The 25,609-nt window shown below is 40.1% G+C and overlaps 1 protein-coding gene across 1 annotated transcript in view; it reads right to left on the minus strand.

Moving 5' to 3' along the window:
- Positions 1 to 7,328: 7,328 nt before the first annotated feature.
- The window catches only part of LOC140070874 (serine/threonine-protein kinase D1-like), a 66,350-nt gene continuing 48,069 nt past the window's right edge, over positions 7,329 to 25,609 (minus strand). Inside the window, exons 11-19 of the mRNA XM_072117898.1 lie at positions 24,649 to 24,913; positions 23,160 to 23,188; positions 22,571 to 22,643; positions 20,728 to 20,834; positions 19,226 to 19,387; positions 13,717 to 13,815; positions 12,521 to 12,788; positions 12,217 to 12,302; positions 7,329 to 10,678 (exon numbers count right to left, since the gene is read on the minus strand). Coding sequence (XP_071973999.1) covers positions 10,499 to 10,678; positions 12,217 to 12,302; positions 12,521 to 12,788; positions 13,717 to 13,815; positions 19,226 to 19,387; positions 20,728 to 20,834; positions 22,571 to 22,643; positions 23,160 to 23,188; positions 24,649 to 24,913 — 1,269 coding nt within the window. The 3' untranslated portion in view covers positions 7,329 to 10,498. The remainder of the gene's footprint in view (positions 10,679 to 12,216; positions 12,303 to 12,520; positions 12,789 to 13,716; positions 13,816 to 19,225; positions 19,388 to 20,727; positions 20,835 to 22,570; positions 22,644 to 23,159; positions 23,189 to 24,648; positions 24,914 to 25,609) is intronic.

The raw sequence follows: 25,609 nt of genomic DNA on the forward strand, positions 1-25,609 counted from the left end.
CAGATGCGGCGCACCTTCGTGAGCAAATCAGACAGATTGGGGTATGTCTTGAGGAAACGCTGAACTATGAGATTTAACACATGGGCCAGGCATGGCACATGTGTCAGTCTGCCGAGTTGCAGAGCTGCCACCAGGTTACGGCCGTTGTCACACACAACCATGCCTGGCTTCAGGTTCAGCGGTGCCAGCCACAGATCAGTCTGCGCCGTGATGCCCTGTAATAACTCTTGGGCGGTGTGCCTTTTATCGCCTAGGCTCAGCAGTTTGAGCACCGCCTGCTGTCGCTTAGCGATGGCACTGCTGCTGTGCCTAGAGCTACCGACTGATGGCGCCATGCCCACGGATGGTAATTCAGAGGAGGAGGTGGAGGAGGGGTGGGAGGAGGAGGAGGCATAGTAGGCCTTTGAGACCTGGACCGAGGTAGGCCCCGCAATCCTCGGCGTCGGCAGTATATGACCAGCCCCAGGGTCAGACTCGGTCCCAGCCTCCACCAAGTTAACCCAATGTGCCGTCAGCGATATATAGTGGCCCTGCCCGGCAGCACTCGTCCACGTGTCCGTGGTCAGGTGGACCTTGTCAGAAACGGCGTTGGTCAGGGCACGGAGGATGTTCTCTGACTTGTGCTTGTGCAGGGCTGGGACGGCACATCGGGAAAAGTAGTGGCGGCTGGGGACCGAATACCCAGGGGCGGCCGCCGCCATGAGGTTTCGAAAGGCCTCGGTCTCTACCAGCCTATAGGGCAGCATCTCCAGGCTAAGGAACTTGGAGATGTGGACGTTGAGGGCTTGGGCGTGTGGGTGGGTTGCGCTATACCTCCTTTTGCGCTCCAGCGTCTGGGGTATGGAGAGCTAAACGCTGGTGGATGCTGTGGAGGATCGTGGAGGCGAAGATGGGGTTTTCGCACGGGAGGTGTTTGGGCCGGGGTCCTGGGCAGGGGGCTGACTAGCAGATGACACAGGGGAAGGAGCAGTGGTGTGCCCGGCCGGAGGTGAACGGGCTTGGTGCCATTGAGTGGGGTGTTTAGCATTCAGATGCCTGCGCATACTGGTGGTAGTTAAGCTAGTAGTGGTGGAACCCCTGCTGATCCTGGTTTGGCAAAGGTTGCACACCACAGTCTGTCGGTCATCCGGTGTTTCTTTAAAGAACTTCCAGACTTCTGAAAATCTAGCCCTCGCCACGGGAGCTTGACTACGGGCAACATTTGGCGCTGATGCACCAGCTCTGGCCCTGCCTCTCCGTCTGGCCCCACCACTGCCTCTTCCAACCTGTTCTGCTATAGGACTCGCCTCCGTCTCAGAAGCACTGTGTTCACCCGGCCTATCAACCCAGCTTGGGTCTGTCACCTCATCATCCTCCGATCCCTCAGTCTGCTCCCCCCTCGGACTTCCTGCCCTGACAACAACTTCACCACTGTCTGACAACCGTGTCTCCTCATCGTCCGACACCTCTTTACACACTTCTTCCACTACGTGAATAATGTCATCATCACCCACAGACTGCGACTGGTGGAAAACCTGGGCATCGGAAAATAGCTCAGCAGCAGCAGGACAAGTGGTTTGTGACTGTGGGAAGGGTCCAGAAAACAGTTCCTCAGAGTATGCCGGTTCAAATGCCAAATTTTGGTGGGAGGGGGCAGACTGGGGGGAAGGAGGCTGAGGTGGAGGAGCTGGAGGAGTGCCGATTTCGGTGACATGGGTGGACTGCGTGGAAGACTGACTGGTGGACAAATGGCTAGAAGCATTGTCCGCAATCCACGACATCACCTCTTCGCACTGTTCTGGCCTCAACAGTGCTCTACCACGAGTCCCAGTAACTTGAGACATGATGAACCTAGGGAGTGTACCTCTGCGGCGTTCCCCTGCTCCCCCATCAGCAGGTGGTGTCTCACCCCGCCCAGGACCACGGCCTCTGACCCCTGCAGTAGTTGGACGCCCACGTCCACGCCCTCGTCCTCTACCCCTAGCCCTCGGGTTAAACATTTTCCAAATTAAAGTGTAAACTTGAAAAAAAAAAAATTTTGTGTTTATTTTTTTTAGTTTTTTATTTTTTTTAACAAAACGATGCTATCCTATTGCTATGGCTAGTTTCTAACCTACACTGACAGCACACAACTGGATTTTGTGCTTTGCAAGATGAGTTTGAGCTATAAAATGAAATAAAGGTAAAAAAAAAAAAAAAATCAGCAGACTCTTCCTAATTCTACTCAAACCCCTAATAAATTGTCCCACTTCGGTGTTTGAGGTGGATATGCGTGTCACTAAGAGCTAAACACAACGGTCGCAGGTCTCCCAGCAAATTCCTCACAGTATGGTACTAGCTGCACTACTAGTGCCAGCAAGCCCAGCCACAAGCAAACAAAAAAAAGGAAAATATAACGCTATTGTAGGCCTAAGTAAGCCGTTGGGGTTCTCCTATGGCTATTTTGTAGCCTACAATGAGAGCACACTGCTTTGCAAGATGAGTTTGAGCTATAAAATGAAATACAGCTAAAAAAAAAAAAAAAAATCAGCAGACTCTGCCTAATTCTACTCAAACCCCTAATAAATTGTCCCACTTCGGTGTTTGAGGTGGATATGCGTGTCACTAAGAGCTAAACACAACGGACGCAGGTCTCCCAGCAAATTCCTCACAGTATGGTACTAGCTGCACTACTAGTGCCAGCAAGCCCAGCCACAAGCAAACAAAAAAAAGGAAAATATAACGCTATTGTAGGCCTAAGTAAGCCGTTGGGGTTCTCCTATGGCTATTTTGTAGCCTACAATGAGAGCACACTGCTTTGCAAGATGAGTTTGAGCTATAAAATGAAATACAGCTAAAAAAAAAAATAAATCAGCAGACTCTGCCAAATTCTACTCAAACCCCTAATAAATTGTCCCACTTCGGTGTTTGAGGTGGATATGCGTGTCACTAAGAGCTAAACACAACGGTAGCAAGTCCCCCTGCAAATTCCTCACAATATGGTACTAGCTGCACTACTAGTGCCAGCAAGCCCAGCCACAAGCAAACAAAAAAAAGGAAAATATAACGCTATTGTAGGCCTAAGTAAGCCGTTGGGGTTCTCCTATGGCTATTTTGTAGCCTACAATGAGAGCACACTGCTTTGCAAGATGAGTTTGAGCTATAAAATGAAATACTGTACAGCTAAAAAAAAAAAAAATCAGCAGACTCTGCCTAATTCTACTCAAACCCCTAATAAATTGTCCCACTTCGGTGGTTGAGGTGGATATGCGTGTCACTAAGAGCTAAACACAACGGTAGCAAGTCCCCCTGCAAATTCCTCACAATATGGTACTAGCTGCACTACTAGTGCCAGCAAGCCCAGCCACAAGCAAACAAAAAAAAAGGAAAATATAACGCTATTGTAGGCCTAAGTAAGCCGTTGGGGTTCTCCTATGGCTATTTTGTAGCCTACAATGAGAGCACACTGCTTTGCAAGATGAGTTTGAGCTATAAAATGAAATACAGCTAAAAAAAAAAAAAATCAGCAGACTCTGCCTAATTCTACTCAAACCCCTAATAAATTGTCCCACTTCGGTGTTTGAGGTGGATATGTGTGTCACTAAGAGCTAAACACAACGGTAGCAAGTCCCCCTGCAAATTCCTCACAATATGGTACTAGCTGCACTACTAGTGCCAGCAAGCCCAGCCACAAGCAAATAAAAAAAATAAAAATAAAACGTTATTGTAGCCCTAAGAAGGGCTGTTGGGTTCTTGTAGAATCACTCGTGCCTAACAGTAAGCTAATAGAACACCCTAACGCTTTCCCTGACCAGCAGCAGCTCTCTCCCTAGCGGCATCCAGACAGAGAATGATCCGAGCAGCGCGGGCAGGGGCTAGTCTATTCCAGGGTCACCTGATCTGGCCAGCCAACCACTGCTATCGACGTGTAAGGGTACCACGTCATGCTGGGTGGAGTGCAGAGTCTCTTGGCTTGTGATTGGCTCTGTTTCTGGCCGCCAAAAAGCAAAACGGCGGGAGCTGCCATTTTCTCGAGCGGGCGAAGTATTCGTCCGAGCAACGAGCAGTTTCGAGTACGCTAATGCTCGAACGAGCATCAAGCTCGGACAAGTATGTTCGCTCATCTCTACTAGGGAATTAATATATGATGGTAAATTTAATTCAATTTAAAAACCAAAAAATTGTTATTCCTTATTTCACCTATACTCTCATACAGTAGTGATTGAGCTACCTGCCACAACTTCCTCTAATGCAATCTATTCATCCTATAGCAATAAGGTATTCATCACCACCACACTAAATATATAAATGAATATATTTTTTTTAATTTAAGTTAATTTTCTAAGTAAAGAATATTACAGACAAATATCTAAAATTCATTAGGTATAGTTTTTAATGTGAGTAGGTGAAATTACAACCTGCAGGGATGCAGCAGTGATGAGTGCACCTGAACTCTAAAAGTGCGACACCCACTTATGTTCTTATTTTAAGTCCAATATTTTCAGGGCAACTGCCCTGTTATTATCACCACAGTTCAGCTATCTATCTCCCTTTTACAGATATTTTGGGTGTTAAAATGTGGGTCCTCTTTGACTTCAATGGAGTTGGTGTTCTGGGTCAAGCTTCGCGTCAAGTCAGAATTTTTTTACAAATTTTTGTCAAACCCAAATTTTGACAAATCCATTCATCATAAGTCACTACAATTAAGGACATTTTTATAATTTTTTTATTTTATATTTGCCTAATTACAACTTTTTAATCCTTTGGTTGATAAAGATGGTTGAAGGTTTATTTTTTTCCTGAAGAGCTGTTCTTTCCATTGGTACCATATTGGGGCACATACCACTTTGTGGTCACTAAAATTTTTTTATCAGCAATCACTGAACATGTCCAATAATGGTTCCAATTTGATGTACAGATTGGAATGCCAACTATGTGTTTTCTTTTGTTTTTACTACTTTATCAGATTTTTATATGGAAAGGTCGTGTTTGGGCATTACTTCTTTATTTTTTTATTATGTATGTTTGTTTCTCACTTTTTTTTACTTTTGTTCAACAGCTGTACTGTAGCAAGCAATCTTCTCATTGAGTGTTCAAGAAAATATGCTGTAATACTGATGCTCATGGGTGTTCTGACAGTTACAATGCAGGAGGCATGAACTATCATATTTTTATGCATTCTATTTTTATGCAATTATGCATTCTAACAGTACCAATAAGAGTCTATTGTGCATATTATCAGGGATAATAGAGAAAAGAGATTCCAGCTATACATGCTTTTGTTTATTGTTATAGGAATCTTCAGATGAATCTAATTGAAAATAACAGTACATGAGAATCTTTCAAGTTATCTTCCATAGTGTAATGTTAGTCCCGTCCGCTTTACACACATAGGTTCCAAAGTTTAAAGCACTACTGTAATTTTTTTTCACAAATCAGTAGCTTTTGGCATGCAGGCTGTCTATTATCTTTGTTGCCTATATATACCAGATTTACCAAGAGCGAGCGCAAAATTTAATGAATCTGCTGCACACTGCACCCTCTACAGGCAAACTGCACATAGTGTGGGCCTGTTACTGTAGTAATTCTCTAATATGTGTTATCTATACCCGGCTTTCTTCTAAAATAAACTTTTACAATTATGCTAATGATCCTGCAGGGCTCCAGTGGGCGTTTAAAGAGCCCCTGAGAGATGCACATTTACAGGCCGAGCATATGAACAGAACATGTTTCACCAAACTCCTGATTTCAACCTCCTCTCCCTTCCTGTATAATCTAGCAGCAGCAGGAAGTGCAGGGGAGGGGAGACCTGCTCTGCTAATTACAATAGCCTATGAAAAACATCACAGTTGGGCTCTAGTAACACCCACCAGAACCCCTCAGGCTTAAAAGCATAATTTTAAAAGGTTATTTTAGAAGGAAGGAGACCATGGATTACAAATGTAAGATTACCACAGTCACAGTGCCTGGATCTATGAGTAAGGCTATATTCACACTAACGTGTGCCTGCCGTACTGTAGCACCGCGGGCACACGTCAGCGACGCTCACCCCTGTCTTTCTCCATAGAGAAACATGGGGCACGGCGCAATATTCCAGGGAAAGATAGGACATGGCTATCTCACAGCTACGGAATGGTACAGTGCCGCACGTGTACCGCTCTTGTATGGCATTGTGCACCCATTGCCATCTAAGGGGGACATATATACGTTGCACGTATATGCATCCCCCATACAGCAGTGTGAATGTAGCCTAAGTGTCCCTGATTTATTATGCTGGATTTTGAGTTTAACCCCTTAACGCCGCAGCCCTTCGTTTTTTGCGTTTTCATTTTTCACTCCCCACCTTCAAAAATCTATAACTTTTTTTATTTTTCCATGTACAGAGCTGTGTGATGGCTTATTTTCTGTGTAACAAATTACACTTCAAAATGGTGGTATTTAATATTCCATGCTGTGTACTGGCAAGCAGGAAAAAAATTCCAAATGCAGTGAGATTGGTAAAAAGACGTATTTGTGCCGTATTCTTGTGGGCTTGGATTTTACGGATTTCACTGTATGCCGCAACTGACATGTCTACTTTATTCTTTGGGTCGGTACGATTACGGGGATACCAAATTTGCAGCAAAGACTTACCAACTATGGAGAGGACTCGTGAGCCCGTGAGCCCTCTCCATGCACCCGCACCCGGCATGTGACTTAGTATTACGTCACATGTCGGTAAGGGGTTAACATGAGTTTAATGTATTTTTCATTAGGAATAATAGAAAAACTAAATTCTAGCAATAAATAAATTGGTTTATTGTTATTAGAAATACCTCATAATGGGGCAGATTTACTTACCCGGTCCTGTCGCGATCCCCGAGGTGCGTTGTCTGACAAGGATGAAGTCCGGAGCGATTCTTCAAGATCGTGCGTCCATTTTCCTGCATCTGTCACTTCCCCACTGTGGTCCACCGGAGTTTACCTTCTTCTTCCTGGTGTATGTGAGTGCATTGTCTTGCAACACAATTTGAATTGTAAATCCCGTGGTTTGTCCGAATCAGTCTGGTTGTCTGTTGGCCATGCCCCCGATTTGTGTTGGATGCAAGTCGTCACGCTTGCGCCAAAATCTGATTGCGTGCGCCAAAAAAAACACTTAAATGCGGCGCAAATCAGAAATAGTCGTGATACCCGACGAAAATGCGCCGTGCGGACCCTTAGTAAATGTGCCCCAATGTCTCATTCTTCGTAATGTTGCCTCATGAGTTTCAGCACCAAAGATATAAAAGCAACTGAAGTTGTGTGATTCAGGATTCACTCTTCTAATTTAGTTTCAGCACAGTGGAGAGATAAGACACTGACACGAATGTGGTTTCAGTATCTGGCGTGTCTATTTTATAGGGAGACAACGCCTTGAACTTTATTTATACAAAAAGGAAGTTTTTTGTAAAGCCAATCAAACTTTTACACATTGAAATATTTGTCTTAATGCTGGATTGCCTAAGCCAATTATTTTAGATTATAAATTTAAACAAGCCCTAAAGAAAAATAAGCAGATCATACAAGGTCTGGAGGAAAACATTGAGATGTTCATATGTCTAGTATAAACTTTAACCCATGTTTCTTGTCTTGAGGTTAAGAAGTCTCCTGGAATATTTGCTGATTGTAAACTTTTGCAAAGGATAGTCAGCAGTCTACACAAAACTTCATAAACAATATTCAGTTTATCTCCCCATAATTACAGCCAAAAAAAATGAGTATTGTCTAACTTCATGTCACAAAGTGCCTATACATTTAAATAGAAAGAAATATCCCCTTCCATAAACATTTTTATTAAAAACCTTGTACATTTCTCGAAAATGGAATCAATGAAAACAGTTTGTTCTTCAAAAAAAATGAGCCCTTACCTGGAAAAAAAAATTATGGCTTTATGAGAAAAAAAATAGCTGCAGATTGAAATTTTTTGATTTGTTGGAAAAGAAAAAAACTATATAAATTTGGTATCTATATGACCAAAATAATACATTTGAATAGTCATTTTGACCACACAGTGAAATCCAAAACCCTTTAGAAATGGCATGATTGCTTTTTTAAGTCAATTTAGTATATTTTTCCAGCTGTCCAGTAAATTCAAATGGATATTAAATGGTTCCACTAGTAAGTAAAATTGGTTCCACAGAGAACAGGCTCTAATATGGTTGGGTAAATGGAAAAATACAGACATTATGCCTTGAGAATGCAAAAACAAGAAAGGAACTCTATCACCAGGATCACACTTACATGCTGATATGTGCCCCCTCTGACAGGACCCACTCTTCTTTAACCCTTACCCCCTTGTTTAAAAAAAGGCTGTAAGGCTTAAGGCTCCATTAATAGCGATGGAGCCAGGAGCACCACAGGCTAATTTGCATAATTTCTGTCTTTTTTTGTTAAAACAAGAGGCTAAGAAGCTAAAAGAAGAACAGATCCTGCCAGAGGGAGCACATATCAACATGTAAGTGTGACTGGTTTACATTCCTTGATCCTGATGGTAGATTTCTTTTAAGGAGTTAAAACCTCAAATTGTCTTATTGGTAAAAGGTTAACCAAAGCTATATACAGGCAGTCCCCAGGTAACGTACAGGATAGGTTCCATAGGTTTGTTCTTAAGTTAAATTTGTATGTAAGTCAAAACTATATATTTTATAATTGTAGTTCCAGGCAAAACATTTTTTTGACCAGTGACAATTGGAGTTTAAACATTTTTTGCTGTAATGGGACCAAGGATTATCAATAAAGCTTTATTACCGATTCCTGATTACCTGATTACAGCTAATTATTGCAGCCTGGGACTATAGTAAAGCATTCAGAGAGCTTCACCAGGGGTCACAGTGGGCAGAGGGGTTTGTCTTTAACTAGGGGTCGTCTGCAAGTTGGGTGTCCTTAAGTAGTAGTCTAAAATTAAAAGATTCAGTTACAAAACCCTTTTCTTGGCTGCTTATAGAAGCTGCAACTCACTCTTAGAGTACCTGCAGACTGTGCAGTTCTACCCCTAAAATATGTGCAAAATCTGTATCAATTTCTGTGGACAATTAGCATGCATTTCATGTGAATTTTGTTGCAGAATTGGTTGCAGAGTTATGTTGGAATATTTCCACCCATCACTGACATAAAATGATGGAACGCACAATTGGCATGATGCAGATTTTAAAAGAATTTACAAAATCCAATTGGCTTCAATGATACCTTATAACAGTATAGAATTGCTAATCCAAAGCATCTGTGATTCAGTCAATTCCTGCTGCATCCCTTGTATTGTATTTTCTTGTGTTTGTTCAACACTTTGACGCCTTTTACCATTTATGGGATAAATAAAACACTTGAAATGTAACCAGGGTCACATCCGAGAAGAGTCAGTCTGGTATGTCTCATCCTGGCTGACTTATATCCCATATACTAACAACATTAGTCAACTACAGGATAACAGCAGCTGAAGGTAGCCTATGATATCCTACTAGTCCTGTGGCATATTAGTAGGAGGAGAATGGCCAGAGTTACCCTTTTCTGCTACAATGGCATCTTCCTTCCTAAGTCTGTCTTCTCAATCATAATTTTTAACTCATGTTTCCAACTTCTTTCTTTGTTAAACTGATATGAGAAAATATTACTAGTAGTACTAATATTAAATTGGAGTACACTAAATAATATAACGTGACAATAGCATATTTTTGTTTTATGATAACAAATATAATTCAATATATAATTTTACAAATATAATCAGAAATTCATTTTTATTGTCCATTATAGCTCCTGGTCTAACAAGCCATGTGGCACTGGACATTATACAATGAATAATACAAATTGTGACATATATTAACCAGAGGGCAAGGTCTTTGGCATGACTAAGCAATAATATTAGAAGCAGACTAGGACTCTTTGGGCCTACTTACTTAAAAAATTGTTCCGGGTACTACCCTATAACTATGTACAACATGAACATGCTCACTTTTTACTTCATTGTTATCTTACAAATACAAAACATTCATGAGGGTAAATAATTTATTAGTTTAAACTAAACCCATGAGAAATATAACTTAGGTCACTTCAATATGAGGTTGCCTGATGATGGACCTTTAGGATCATGTTTAGGACCGGGTATCAAACCCAGACTACCCACCAGGAATACAGTGCCTGAACTGATGGCAGGTACTAAGTGTTTAAATGCCACTGGCAGAGTCGCCAGCAGCATGACGCTGGTGAAACGTAATCGGAAGCAAAGATCCTCCCTATTATGAAGGCACCATGCACTGCCAGCATGCTAGTTCCACCACGTTAGGCGTAGACATTTAAATGCCACTGGCGATTTTGCCAGAAGCATTTAAAGAGTTAACACCCACAATTATTGCCAGCACTGATCGTGAGTATTAACTGCTGAGGGGTTTGAGCCAAAAATGGTCCCAAACTTCTAATAAACTTTGCACTTTGGGTTCGTTCATCACTGGTCATGTTTTATTAGGGATCTACCAGAAGAGCCTCTGATGGGCCAGTCAACCATGGACTTCATCACAGACCCAACAAACAATTATTCCTCATCTTCTTCTTCAGTTTCATCATACTGAGGTCCCATGACAAAATGTTGAGGGTATTCAATACCACACTTCTCCGCAAATCGTTGCCATCGTGCATCATCACTCTCATGAGTAATATAACGTTGCCCAACTTTGGTCTCTAACTCTCTAAGGTCCAACCAGGTTTGAAAGTCCTGAAACAAAATAAACATGATCTAGCAAAGATGCTAAGTAAAGTAGCCTTCTTTTAATTTGTTAACAACTCAAAACAAATAAACAGTGAATTCTGGTTAAAACCACCATAAAAATAAATATGTACAGTTCCATTTTAATTAATGGTGCATGAATTGAGAAGTTGAGTACAGTACTCAGCCAGCTGCTTCAGTCCCATGGAAGTGAATGGAATAGCACTGGTTGGAGCCCCAACTAATCAGAAGAATAGGGGTACCATGGAAACATAAATGAATGGAGCTGAAGTTTGCATATAAATAGTATAGTGAACGGAGGTTAACTTAAAATTGTCACTTTGACCAAATATTTTGAAATGCTTTGCTATATATCTAAAGGACCCCTAAACAATCTTAATAATTTCCTTACAAATTCTCCTTTTTATTGTCAAACAACTTTCTCTTTAAATTAAGTCTACCAGATCCCAAATCACTGCACAAGTAAAAACATTAATTCGTAGAGGATGTTATACTTTTCCTGTTATCCAATCTGACATTTTAGATAAAAAAAAAGTTTTTTATCTTTATACAAACGAGCTATGTTCTTTCTTCAGAGGATAATACTTATTACATAAAGAGGTATCACTGGATGTTTTAATGACGAAAAAAAGTTTCACTCACCACCATTGCCACCCCATTGTGTCCTGAGGCGCTAATTTTAAAAAGATTAAAAACTTAAATTTTCTCTAAAAAAGCATATACAGCTCATGACAATTGATTAAAACCCAACCTCTATGGTGATGAGATCCATTAGATGCATATTAGACACTGTCAGCTCTGCTAAATATCTGTTCTTACACTATGAGATCTGCTGTGCCTCCCTCCAACTCCCCAGATAAAGAACTTATCTGCCTGTAGCTTGCAGCTTTTCTCTACTCACTATGTAAGGTGTTTGCTGGCAGGAAGTGAGTGTTTGTGAGTTCTGTCTTGGAAGCCAGGGGAAGGGGTTTAGAGGCAGGGAGCAGAGAGCAGAGGACAGAGAAGACCTCAGCTCCACAGCATCAGGCAGGATCCTAAGTCAGAAAATACAGGGTCGGAAACCAGGAGCAACTGATATTGTGTATCAGGACTGATAGAGACAGGTTGGAATTATATCTGTGAAATGCTGGATTTTTATTAATAACATTGAATTAGAGAATTTATTATTTTGTTATTCTGAGTATATTTAAGAAACTTGGCTTCGCGGGGATACCCCTTTAAGCTCCCTATGCCCTTGTTTTTAAGAACCCAATACTTTAAAAATTAAGCAAATGAGTCTGAGGGGCTCCAGGCTCCATTAACACCTAAGGAGCCCGAAGCCCCTCAGGCTCGTTGGCATAATTTTAAAAGCCTTTTAAAATAAAAACAGAGCATAAGACACTAAAAGAAGAGCAGATCCTACCAGAGGGGGCACACACTAGTATGTCAGTATGATTGGTTTACAATCTTTGATCTTGGTGGCAAATATAAGTAGCTTTCTGTAAAATCACAAGGATAAACATGGGAAAGGAAAAGTAAGTATGTACCTGCATCCAAGGGTGACTTAGTGCCTTGTCAACACTAAATCGTCTTCTGATTTGTACTTGTAACAAACTGCTAATAAGTGCAATAGCTGGGGAAGAAACAAGAAACATCACAGAGACTATGTAAAATTGTGTGACTACGAGTGAAAAAAATTCAATATTATAAAGAAATCACATGTGGCTCATTGTCTGAAATAATATAGCTGCATTTACTTAATGATTAATTGCAAGGAGTGCAAGACAATGACAAATAATGATATTTGTATAAATAAAGTAATTTGCCATGGGAAATGTGTCTAAATCTCACCGTCATTTGAAATTTCATTCCATGGGTTCTTTGGATACATAAATGCTGCATTCCGTATTTGATCGTTAATATCTTCATCCTCATTGAAGGGAAAGGTGCCACTAAGGCTGACATAGATAATAACTCCAACAGACCACATATCTAGTGACCGATTGTAACCACTGTTCCTCAAAACTTCAGGAGCCAGATATGCAGGTGTCCCAACAACTGACCTTCTAAAAGACTTTTCACCAATAATTCGTGCAAAGCCAAAGTCACAAAGCTTTACCTTAATGGATGTAAAAATAAATAATGGAATTTAAGAAAGAATGAAGATCAATCAACATAATGATATTTCAGCTAGTAAGATTTTACAATTCTATTTCGTTACTTTATAGATTTCATTAATTTGTGACAGTACTATTGCATCTGATTTAAAATAATGAGCTGGCATTAGCAACTAGAAGAACACATTGCACTAATAATCCGCTCTTTCCTGTTTACTCTCACAATAATGGGCTGAATAATGGATTTTATTTCCAGATCAGGGCTTTATGTGACAACCTCATCAATCCAGGGTTTTAACTGTTTAAATGCCATTAGCAAAGTCTCATGCAGCATTTAAATCGATGCAGAGCTTTTGCCACTATTTTGGGGAACATTGACACTCTCCATGACGACATGGCGGCTTGCAGGGTCAATTTAAATTCCGCCAGTTAATGTGATTGAAGTTAATGTGATTGAATGGTGCCAACATCAATCTCAGGCATTACCATCGATGGGTTGAGCCAGACCCAAACCCAGCCTTCTGATGATGGGCAGGATCAAGGATCAATCCAAAATGCTAAAGCTTGGCACAGTCCAGCACTTTGTGGTTACAATACTGTCAACACTAGTTATGAATACAGCACTACCAAGTATAGAAGTTTTTTTTTTTTCACTTATATTTAAAATTTTTTTGAATTCTTTACAATCTTTAGACTAGACCAGTGATGGCAAACCTTTTAGCGGCTGAGTGCCCAAACTGGACTAGAGTATTAAAAAGAAATATTTTTTTTGAAAATATAAATTTGTTGCTATAAAAATAAGTTTTTATGCATGTTTTTTTGTTTCCATGAAATGTTTTTGCCCAAAGACAGATAACTATAACAGTCTGCATGTGTTCATATACACAACAAAATATTCATTATCTTCTTAATAATTGTTCTCATTCTTACTTGTGGAAATGGATCTTCTGTTACCAATAGAACATTCTCTGGTTTAAGATCACAGTGAACAATATTCTTTAAGTGAAGGTGGCGTAGAGCTATTAGTACCTGTAAAAGAAAAACATTTCTTTTTTAAGTAATATTTCTTCAATTTATTGCATATCAAATTCATGTGGGTGTTAAGTAATCTGCCTATAAGAAATGTTGCACTTTGTATATAATTTGTTCATTTTACATTTAATCAATTTTATGATACACTGAGCCAGCACTTTTAGGAATGGTAGTTTATTCACACAATTACAATAGGTCAGTGATGGCGAACCTTTTGGAGACAGAGTGCCCAAACTACAATCAAAATCCACTTGTTTTCCCGTGAAGTGCCAACATGGCATTTTAAGCAGTAGCTTTTTGCTACCTGTTCTTCCACATCTTTCAATCGTATCGGCCCCCTGAGGCAACCAATACAGTTGAAAGAAGGACTCTCATTGTAGCTTCTCTCCAGGGTGTCTCTGTAGAGGAAAAATGGTTGGTCCAGCAGGAGGACCTTCAAAGATATTGCAGTACTGTCAACACCTACTCACTTTTTCTGCAGTTCCAAACAGCCAATGAAGTGTTGCCTGGGACTTGGTGGATTTGGTCTTATTTGGTGAACTACGTCCGGGGGTGATGGTCTGAGTGCCCACAGAAATGGCTATGAGTGCCACCTCTGGCACCCATGCCATAGGTTCGCCACCATTGAAATAGGTCATTGGGATGGTTTGCTAATTTATCAAAATAGTTTCCTTGGCTCTACTTTACTTGTCTGAGAAGATTATTCTATTAGCAGGGAGGGTATTGTAAAACTATTAGAATTACTTCCTTTACTTTAAAATGAATCTGAACTCATTTTACTTTGGAGATAGCACCCACAATGTCTACCTATGGGACATTAATCAATTCAAGAAGGTTCCGGTCAGTGTGTGACTTTTCAACCCCTGGACTCCATAGATCAGTGGTGCACAACCTTTTTTCGTCCGACTACAATATAGCACACGAACAAGGCGATGATGGAAATTGTCTGAACCCATGCAGCAGGTTTTTGTGAATAACTGGCAACAGGGGCTCTGATAGCAGGGGCTCTGATAGACCCCAGTATTGTGCCCTGCTTGCAGCCAACCTGGCAGGGCCGCATCTGCCATGAGGCGAGATGAAAATGCGGGTCTCGGTAAAGGGCAGCGAAATTCGCCGCTCTAAACAAGGGCGATTCGGGCGTCCATTAACGCCCGAATCGCCCACCAGCTAAATAAATCGCGCCTGTCTCTTTAAGACACAGGCGCGATTTATATGCGGAGCGACACAGCGCCTTTCCGGCAGCTGCGTCACTCCATTCTAAGCAGTGACACAGGCGTCATGACGTCACGCCGCCTGTGTCACTGTGCGGAGCCGCGGCTCACAGGAGAGCCGCGTGAAGACGGGAGCCGCGCCGAGGGAGCAGCCGCCTGCAGGTGAGTATGATTCTTATTATTTTTCATGTATTTAATTAATTAAATGTGGCTAATAATTAATACTGGGGGGGGGGGTGCTATATATATCATATGGGGCCAGAATTATTTTATACTGGGGGGGGATGATGGAATGCTATGTATTTTATTTGGGGCTATAATTATTTTATACTGGAGGGGGCGCTATATATATTTTATGGGGCCAGAATTATTTTATACTGGGGGATGGGGGGATGATGGAATGCTATGTATTTTATTTGGGGCTATAATTATTTTATACTGGGGGGGGGGATGAAATATATATTTATATTATTTGGGGCTATACCGTAATTATTTTATACTGGGGGGAATGCTATATATATATTATTTGGGGCTATGATTGTTTTATACTGGGGGGATGCTATAGATATTATATGGGGCCAGAATTATTTTATACTGGGGGGGGATGCTATATATATTATTTGGGGCTATAATTATTTTACACTGGGGGGATGCTATATATATATTATTTGGGGCTATAATTATTTTATACTGGGGGGACGCTATAGATATTATTTGGGGCTATAATTATTTTATACTAGGGGGGATGCTATAGATATTATTTGGGGCTATAATTATTTTATACTGGGGGGATTCAGTATATATTATATGGGGCCAGAATCATTTTATACTGGGGGGTGCTGTATATATTATATATCACTATATCACTAAGCTGGGGGGATGTATATGGGATACAGTATATTACTAAGCTGGGGGGGCTGTATATCGGGTACAATATATTACTTAGCTGCAGGGGCTGTATATGGGATACAGTATATTACTAAGCTGGGAGGGGACTGTATATGTGGGGCAAGATTTTATCCCTATATAATGAAGGGATGTGTTATATGTGGGGTAGCGTGCGGTCAGTTGTGTTGTGAGGGGTATATATTATTTAGGAGCACAGTGTTGTTATCTAGGAGACTTTATACTGTAAGTGACTGTGGTATTTTTAGGGATGCCGGGTGGAGATGCTGCACGGAGCTGAAGATATCTGCCCGTGAATTCAGCAGTGATACGTCATGGATTGGAGAACCCGGAATAAAGTTCTACTGATGGAAGAGATTGTCATCTATAAGGTACTAGATGCCACTAATGCCTCTCAGATCCTGTAGTCAGTCACACAGTGTCAGGGAGCTGTCTGTAGGGTTGTTAATTGTTAGTAAAGTTTAAGGATTTACTTAACAGGGAGCGGGGAGGGGGGGGAGGGCAGCATTTTAATATTCGCCTCAGGCAGCAAATATGCTAGAATCGGCCCTGCAACCTGGTATTCATATTTATTATCTTCTGCACAGGCCGATTCTTAATCTTTTGCTACCTCAGGTGAAAAGAATATAACTAATAAAAAAACTGCTCCCTATGTACAAGAATATAACTACTATAATACTACCCCTATGTACCAGAATATCACTACTCTAATACTGTCCCCTATGTATAAGAATATAACTACTCTAATACTGCCCCATATGTACAAGAATATAACTACTATAATACTGCTCCCTATGTACAATAATATAACTGCTATAATACTGCCCCCTATGTACAAGAATATAACTACTATAATACTGCCCCATATGTACAAGAATATAACTACTATAATACTGCTCCCTATGTACAATAATATAACTACTATAACACTGCCCCTATGTACAAGAATATAATTACTATAATACTACTCCTGTGTACAAAAATATAATATTATAATACTGCCCCTATGTACAAGAATATAACTACTATAAAACTGCCCCTTATGTACAAGAATATAACTACTGTAATACGGCCCCTAAGTACAATAATATAACTACTATAATACTGCTCTTCCCCCCTCCACAGACACATAACTCCCCCCAGGTCTGCTCTCACTCCTCATTCAGACGGCTCCTCCTGCCCCCAGTTCTAGTTCCCTCCGTCCTGCCCCCAATTCTAGTCCCCCCTTATGCCCCCAGTTCTAGCCCCCCTGCTCTCCCCAGTTCTAGTCCCCAGCCATGCTGCCCCCAGTTCTAGTTACCCCCTGCTTCCCCCAGTTCTAGTCCCCCCCCCTGCTGCCCCCAGTTCTTGTTCCCCCCTGCTGCCCCCAGTTCTAGTCCCCCCTGCTACCTACAGTTCTAGTCCCCCCCTGCTGCCCACAGTTCTAGTCCCCACCCCTGCTGCCCACAGTTCTATTCCCCCCTGCTACCCACAGTTCTAGTCTCCCCCAGCTGCCCACAGTTCTAGTCCCCCCCTGCTGCCCACAGTTCTGTTCCCCCCCTGCTGCCCACAGTTCTAGTCCCCCCCTGCTGCCCACAGTTCTAGTCCCCCCCCTGCTACCCACAGTTCTAGTCCCCCCTGCTGCCCACAGTTCTAGTGCCCCCTGCTGCCCACAGTTCTAGTCCGCCCGGCATCCCCCAGTTCTAGCCCCCCACTGCTAAAGTGTGCACCAACACTATCAAGAGTATCAAGATGAAAAGTCACTTGATAAATGTGACTTTAGTGTATGCCAGTGGTAACGTATAGGCCTAATGGAAAGTCAAACTGTGTCTATGAGGGTTGGTTGTGTAACTTATTAAACATCAGTATGACTTAACGGTGTCACGTTACACTTGTAATGTCCAAAGCCACCACAAGATGTCAGCAGCAGATTGGATAATGATAAATACCACTAGCACAAAATTATTCACATAGAGGGCAATGTGAAAGCTGTCATCTAGGATATAGTTCAAAACAGTCTTAGCTGTTATTACAGAGTGTCTCGTCTGTCCCAAATTGCAATAGACTCATCAGGAGACTTATAATATAGAATGCAGATACACTAGTGAGTGTATGTCACCGACTATCCTACAGGGCCTAGATTGTATGCAGCCCTAGACAACATGTGATACATAAGGGCATATTTATTTATTTATTTTATCCAGAAAATAGATAACCCACTGCACTCACTAGCCCTCGTAGTCAAGACCCTCTCCTCATGGTGGAAAAGAATCTAAAGCACTCACTATCTAATAAAAATTAACAAACAACACCGGTGCCCTGAAGTTGATGTAAGCCATACGCGGCCGCCACATGAAGTCCATTTAAAGTATAACTCCACCCTCATACCATCCCCTGTAGACGGAGCCTTCCAACCTCCATTAATCAAGAAACAAAGTGTAATAAGGGAAGTCACAGGGGAGTAAATTAACTTGGGGGGCTGCCTTGCTGATGCATCCAGGTCACGCCCACCTCCTTCAATCAGTCCTCAAATGAGGGGGTGTGATCAAACCCAGGCAGATGCAAACCAGACACGCCCACCTCCTCCAATTGATCTTTGGATGAGGGGTGTTGCCAAATAAAGGCATATGCTTTCTGGACATGCCCACCCACCGCCTGATTGGTGCCTCAGGCAAGAGAACATGGCCAAATCGCCTCAACGAGAGGTAACAGGACACTGCCAGTTAATCAAGGAGGATGAGAACTGTCACAGTAGATGACCATGCTAAATGAATACATACTGCAGAACAGTCCTCCTAAAACTTATTATTGTACATAGAACCAAGCCAATTGAGCCATTCTATAAAGCAGTGATGACGAACCTTTTAGAGACAGAGTGCCCAAACTACAACTAAGACCTGCTTATTTATCGCAAAGTGCCAACACAGAAATTTAATTTGTGATTTATACTCCCTTCTCGGTCACAGTTTTCATTGATACAAGCACTCTGATGACACCAATAAAGCAGAAAATAGTCCCAGGTACAGCGGTCACTTTAAAATAGCTCTGTGCACAGCAAGTCCTGGGCTGCCTGGGACTGCAGGAAGATACCTGGAGTCCTCTCTGGTGATGGCCTGAGTGCCCAGGGAAAGGGCTCTGAGTGCTACCTCTGGCACCAGTGCCATAGGTTTTCCATCACTGCTATAAAGCGTATGACGTAGCCAATTGTTTTGGATTTCCATGGAAGCCTACACATTAGCATCTCCACACTATAATTGAACAATAAAGGCTGCAACATAAAATGACTTTATTGGAAGTTAGTAAGGAAGTACCTGAGTCACAAGAAACCGTGTGATCCTTTCTGGAAGTCTACCTTTGTCACTTGACAGGATCATTTCCAACATATCACCATGCAGTTTTTCCATGACAACATAAATACGTTCAGGTGTTTCACACATAGCTTCAAGGTCCACAACGCCATGGCAGCGCAAGTTCTGAAAAAACAGGAAGCAATTTAATGAAATGTGGAATCACTGCATCCACTTTTATCTTGTATCAATGCCTTTTCAAAATATGAAGAGCAGAGTGTTTGGTGGCCCTTTTTTTACATATTTTGCATACCGGTTCACAATCTACAAGTTAGATTGTAGATGTGCCCTCTCCTGCTGTACCAGTCTGACAGTGGAACAATGCTTACTTAAAGATGCAAAGAGTTTGGGTTGGTGGAGATGGTGAAAGGTCTTCAATCAAAACACATGTCAGGAAATTTAAATAATAGGTACTTTTTCTACAAACATGTAATATTAACCTGATACAAACCAGGATTTTTTAGGCTGTAACAAAGAATGTTAGGCCTTCATTTTTAATGTTGCATTTAAGGAGCTATACATTTCGTCATTTTTTTGCAGACATATGTTGGCTTGATTTTTTTGTAAGATGAGTTGTATATTGTAATGACCCCATTTTGAGGTACATGTAACATACTAATTAATTTTTTTAATTATTTCCTGTGGAGTACTTTTTAATGAAAAAAACTAACTAATTTCCAATTTTCATTGTTTATCTGCTTCATAAATTTTGCAGCATTCATCACCTTTGTGATGCATTAGTGCCATTTTCTTGTGGGCTTGGTTTTTACAGCTTTCAATGTGCGCTTCAAATGACATGTCTCCTTTATTCTTTGGGTTGTTCTATCACAGAAATACTAAATTTATATCGGGTTTATTGTGTTTTACTACAATTTAAAAAAATGAAAACCTTCTGTACAAAAACTTTTTATTTTTTTAACTTTAAAATTTTTTTTGCTTCAGAACAACTCTGTTACCATTCTTGATTGGACCAGCCACAGCCCTGACCTAAACCCAATTGAGCATCTCTGTAGAGACTTAAAAATGGCATCCACCAACATTCACCATCCAACTTGTGGGATCGGGAGGTAATCTGCAAGGAAGAATGGCAGAGGATCCCCAAATCCAGTTGTAAAAAAATTGCATCGTTCCCAAGAAGACTCATGGATGAATAAGCTCAAAATGTGCTTGTACTCCATACTGTGCAACTGGTCTGAATAATTTGATATTTGCCTTTTTATTCTTTACTAAATTAGCAAAAATATCTACATTTCAGTTTTTTCTTTCAAGATGGGGTGCAGAGTAATGAGCAAAAAAATTACTTTTTGGATCTAACCAATTGACTGCAATGAATATCATGGCATCCTCTGAAGTTTTCATGGTGGTAGCATTCATGTTCATATTTGCTAACATGAACAGTATTACACTAGATTAGACAGTGGGCAGAATAATGTTACTATTATTTTTTATGCCATCTTTATTAATACCTGTAATATGGCCACTTCGTTTCTCAGCTGACTTTCTTGCCTGCTGGGAAATCTGAGTTTATCGATGATTTTTATTGCAACATCTCTACCAGTCTTACGATGCTTTCCTAAAAAGAAGAAAAATATGCTAAACAGTACAAAAATAATAACAGGGACAGCCATTTACTTTAACTGTCTGTTAAAAATATACCACTATAAAATTAATTTGCTACAGCCTCAACAATAGTTAGTGGGTAGGTAGTAGTGATACCATTTACAATGTTCCCTTTGTTCTGTTGATCTCTTTAGAACCAGTTCACATCATTGTTTTGATTTTAATGACTTAATTGGATAAAAAAGAATAATATCTGAAATCTGACATAGGCATATTGGCCTCAAAAGATTTATTGGCCTCAATAAAATTGGCCTCAAAAAATTTTCTTTTACTATCCATTGCTGACCATTTGTCTTACTAATTCAGACTGTAATGCAAGCTACTGTATGATGTTTTCTGGTAAAAATAATGGAATTGTGATGGAAGGTAGTTTTCTGTTTTACATCACAGTCTATGCAAAATAAAAAGGTGTAGATGGATATTTAATTTATTTGTGATTTCCTTCAGTTGTTTTTTTAAATTACAGAAATAAATACAAATGTTTCTAAAGATGGAAATATAATGTAATTATTTCTTCTTATACTTTCACTCCTCTCTGCCGTCCGCTGACTTTAGACGTCAGCACGCGCAGGTCCGGAGTGTGTTTTTTACTGCTCCTGCACTAGCCACGGGAGCAGGATTGGGTCTCTGGGTGTCAGAGACATCCGGAGACCCTATGGAGAAAAGTGATGCGGTTTATTACAGCTTCTCCCTTCTCCGCTCATCACACCATCATGCTGAAGTACTGCTGCTCAAGGCTCTATAGACTCGGTGGTCACGTGACGGTCTAAAGGGGTTAATCAGAGCTTCTGGGTCTGATCAGACTGAGTACAGCTCTGATCAGCATCACCATGTAAAAGAAAAAAAATAAAATAATAAAAAAACTGTGAAAATGTCTCCCAGGAGTCTTTTATGACCGCATGAGTGACACAAAGTAAAAACACACATACACAAAAAATATCAAATACTCATAAAAATACATCCCCTGCTACACTACAAAAATAGAGCCATAGTGGCCCGTTTGCCGAGACTATACACATTATATATCAAAACGACCGAAACAATATAGGGAATTCATTAAAGGGGTATTCCTATGAAGACAATTTTCTTAAATTGACACAGAATAATAAAATAACACATTCTCTAATACAAAGTTATTAACAAAAATACTGCCTTTCACAGATATAATTCCAACCTGTCTGTCAGTCCTGGTGTACACAATTATGATTGCCCATAGACCTCGATCTAATGAGTTTAGGGTCGGCAAACATTTCTTGAATTTTCTTTATTAATGTTCAGTTTGAGTTTATTTAAAAACTATATCTACTATAAATTACTAAAAGAAACATTTTTCCACTTTTAACCCCAAATAAAACTAAAAATGAAAAAAAAACTTCAAACTTTTTACTTTTTAACTAGCTGTATGTGTTCGGAAAAAAGGGCAAAAATATTTTTAAGGTAGCCCACAAAAAAAGAAGTAATGGCCGTTAAACCACCGCATACGAAAACTGGCTAAAAATGCCCCAATCATTAGAGCCTTTTCAGGATGCGTCACTAAGAGGTTAAATAAATTGTCACTTTACTTTAGTTTATTACAGGTTATAATCCATTACTAACAGAAATGCAAACAATTTTTGACCTAAAATATTTACATAAATTAAATTTCATAGATTTATTAAACATAGATTTTAATAAAAACAGAAATCTTACCTCCATAGACAATGCCAAATTGTCCTGAGCCTAGAACTTCATCTGGGAAGATCTGATACATATGGCTGATATCCTGAAATAAAAGATTTGCTTCAAAACTTTTTAAAGGATTACCTGCCCGTTTCTATGTGGAACTGTTTTATAGTGCAAAAAGATATGGCTCATGAAAGTCTTTTTACGTAAATAGGTCAAAGGCGTCACCTGAGCGCCTGTTAGCATCGCCGGGTTTTAATTTATTCTGCATCCCGTTGAGATTGTACCTCCTGCTCCCGACTGAGGAGATAGGAGCCAGCTGCTGACATCAGAGAGCCAGGGTGTGGAGAGAGTGGGGTGCGTGGGCTCTCCCCTAGCACCTACGACCTAGCACCTAGACTGGGAGAAGGAAGTACGATCACAGCAGGAGGCGGAATAAATAAATAAAACCCCGCAATGCTGAGAGGTGTTCAGGTGACTGAAGCCTATTTGGTCCTATATAGATTCCACATCCATCTTGAAGTACTGTAGATTTTGATAACGATTGTTCTGGAATCTCACTAAACCCAAATCCCACACAAAAAAACTCTATATACATGTTTTACAATATGCTCACCAAATTTTGCTGTGGCTGAAGAGAAGCTCCTAAAAGAAAAGAGGTACATAGAAAATAAAACCTAGGTATTTGTAATTCATTAAATAGCAAGAAACACATTAACACCAAAAAAAAACATTTAAAAGTTATAAAATTGTAATTTTTTTGAATGACTCTTTGTGTGACTGTTTGCTTATAACGGAAATAAAAGGAAATAATTATGTGACAATTGCCTTGCCCCCATATTGGTTTTAATTCTTGTTTCATTCTTATTATATGATGCAATCTCACAATAAAGCTTACATCTCTCAATGTTCGGAAATTTTCATATGCATATCAGTATTATACATACTAGGAATGAATGAAATATGCTGTGCACCTTCACCATATATACATACTAGTCAAGTACTATGGTAATTTCTTTTAATTTATTATTATTCGTATATGAAAAATGTAAACATTGTTATCACCTTTATCACATTAATGACCAGGTTGTTTTTTTTACTTTTTCAGATTTTTCAACTTTTTTTTATTTTCAGGCCACCATAGCTGCATTGTGTCCATTTTTTGGGGGGATAAAATCTACTTAATAGCACATTTTGGGGTTTCATATGCCCTCCTGTTTAACTTTTATTAACCCTTTCTGTGCAATATATTAAAAAAAGAATACTAATCTAATGTATTTTCTAATACAAATTTTCAGCATTTATTGTGGAACCTAATTTATTTTCTCTGATCAATATACATACAATCATACAAAATTTATAGAGTTTTTATAAAGACCTTAATTTGTATAATGGTATCTCTTTGAGGCAAAAATGGATGTGGCCATGATTTTCACATTTTTTGTGTAAGCTTCATTTTATATTTATTATTTTATTACTTTGCCCCACAATGGGGGGGGGGGGGGGGTTTGGCTCGGACAGGAGATCACTTGACCTCTTTTACAACGCAATGCACTATGCCAGATCTGCCTGTGACACCCCACCCCACAATCACTATGCAACCATTTAGACACCACAGACCATATTGGACCACAGTGTCTAAGGGGTTAGACGCCCGGGATCAGAGCTTTTTAGATCCTGGGTGATAGTGGAAGAACTGAGCGGAGGAAAGGCAGAGTTGTCTCACTGCAGAAAGGCATCACATTAAAAGAAGTCCCTTTTATGATCGCCATAAAAACCTGATACAGCATTCATTAAGTAGTTAACTATCCTAATATCTAGGATTTCTAGAGCACATAGTATTATTTGCATCAGCAGCCATTATATGTTCCTATCTACATAGTTTGTTTAGTGTTAAAACAAGAAACAATAATTAATCTGGCGACAAGAAAGCATGAAAGTCACAATTGACATTGAAAATAACACAGTAGGAGCTGAGCAGATTGATATTTAGTTTTGTGGAAAGGGTCATCTGACATGCATATTCTTAGGGTACTTATAATACACACTTTAGTTAGGGAAACATATTTAAGTGATTTTCTGACAATATCAACAAATCAGCTCACCTGGAATACTTGACTGGGCTGAAGATTTTGTTGTTGTGCTCTCATTCATGCCAGGCATCAGAGCTTGACGGATCATTCTATACCAGGTATCGCCTGAATCTGCATGGCTGTGTCCAGTCTTTGGATTAGGACGTCGTTCCCCAACATAATACACTAAGGTGTCTGTCAATAGCTCAAAGCAGTGAGGAGTCTCCCCATCTTTTGCGAGGCCATTGACATTTTTGTCAAAAGCCTCAATGTGAAGAATATCTGACAGAGGTAGTTCCTAAAATGTAAAAGTGAATAAATTGTGTTTATTATACATGTAGATAGTCAAATAATTCAGCACTTTATGCTTTTCTTTATCAGTGAAGAAATATTCATTTTAATCTTACTAAAAAATTAAAGTAATTTTAGATGAAGACAATTCTCTTCACAATAATTGCACTTGTATTTCATTTATCGTTTGGGATTTGGTCCTCAAAAAGATTGATCCAACGTACAATTCCATCCCGCATGATTAATGCAGGGGCACATGTAATTTCCTTTCTAGCCTCCAAGTTTGTAGAGATATCAGTCCCAATATCTGACCTTTGTCCTCCTCTCCCCTGTCAGAGAGGACATAGTTTGCCGGAACAGAAGAAGCATGTGTTATGATAATCTTCTCTGATAATGTACAATCACCAGACAATGTAAGATAAGCTACTGCACAGTTCACATTGTGATCTCTCCATGCTCATCTAGATTGTTTACATAAACAGAGGAGACTGATCAAAGGTGTCTGAGTTAAAACTGTTCTAGTTTCACGTGTAAACCAACCAGAGCTCAACTTTCATTTTATAAACAGCTGTGAGAAAACGAAAGCTGAGTTTAGATTGGTTGCCATGGACAACTAGGAAAGTTCTGCTCTTAGACACTTCTGATAAATCTCCCCCAAAGTTATGAACTTGAATGATAGCGAGTAAATAAGGAAAGTAAAACC

The sequence above is a fragment of the Engystomops pustulosus genome, chromosome 7, assembly GCF_040894005.1.
Source record: "Engystomops pustulosus chromosome 7, aEngPut4.maternal, whole genome shotgun sequence".
NCBI lineage: Eukaryota > Metazoa > Chordata > Amphibia > Anura > Leptodactylidae > Engystomops > Engystomops pustulosus.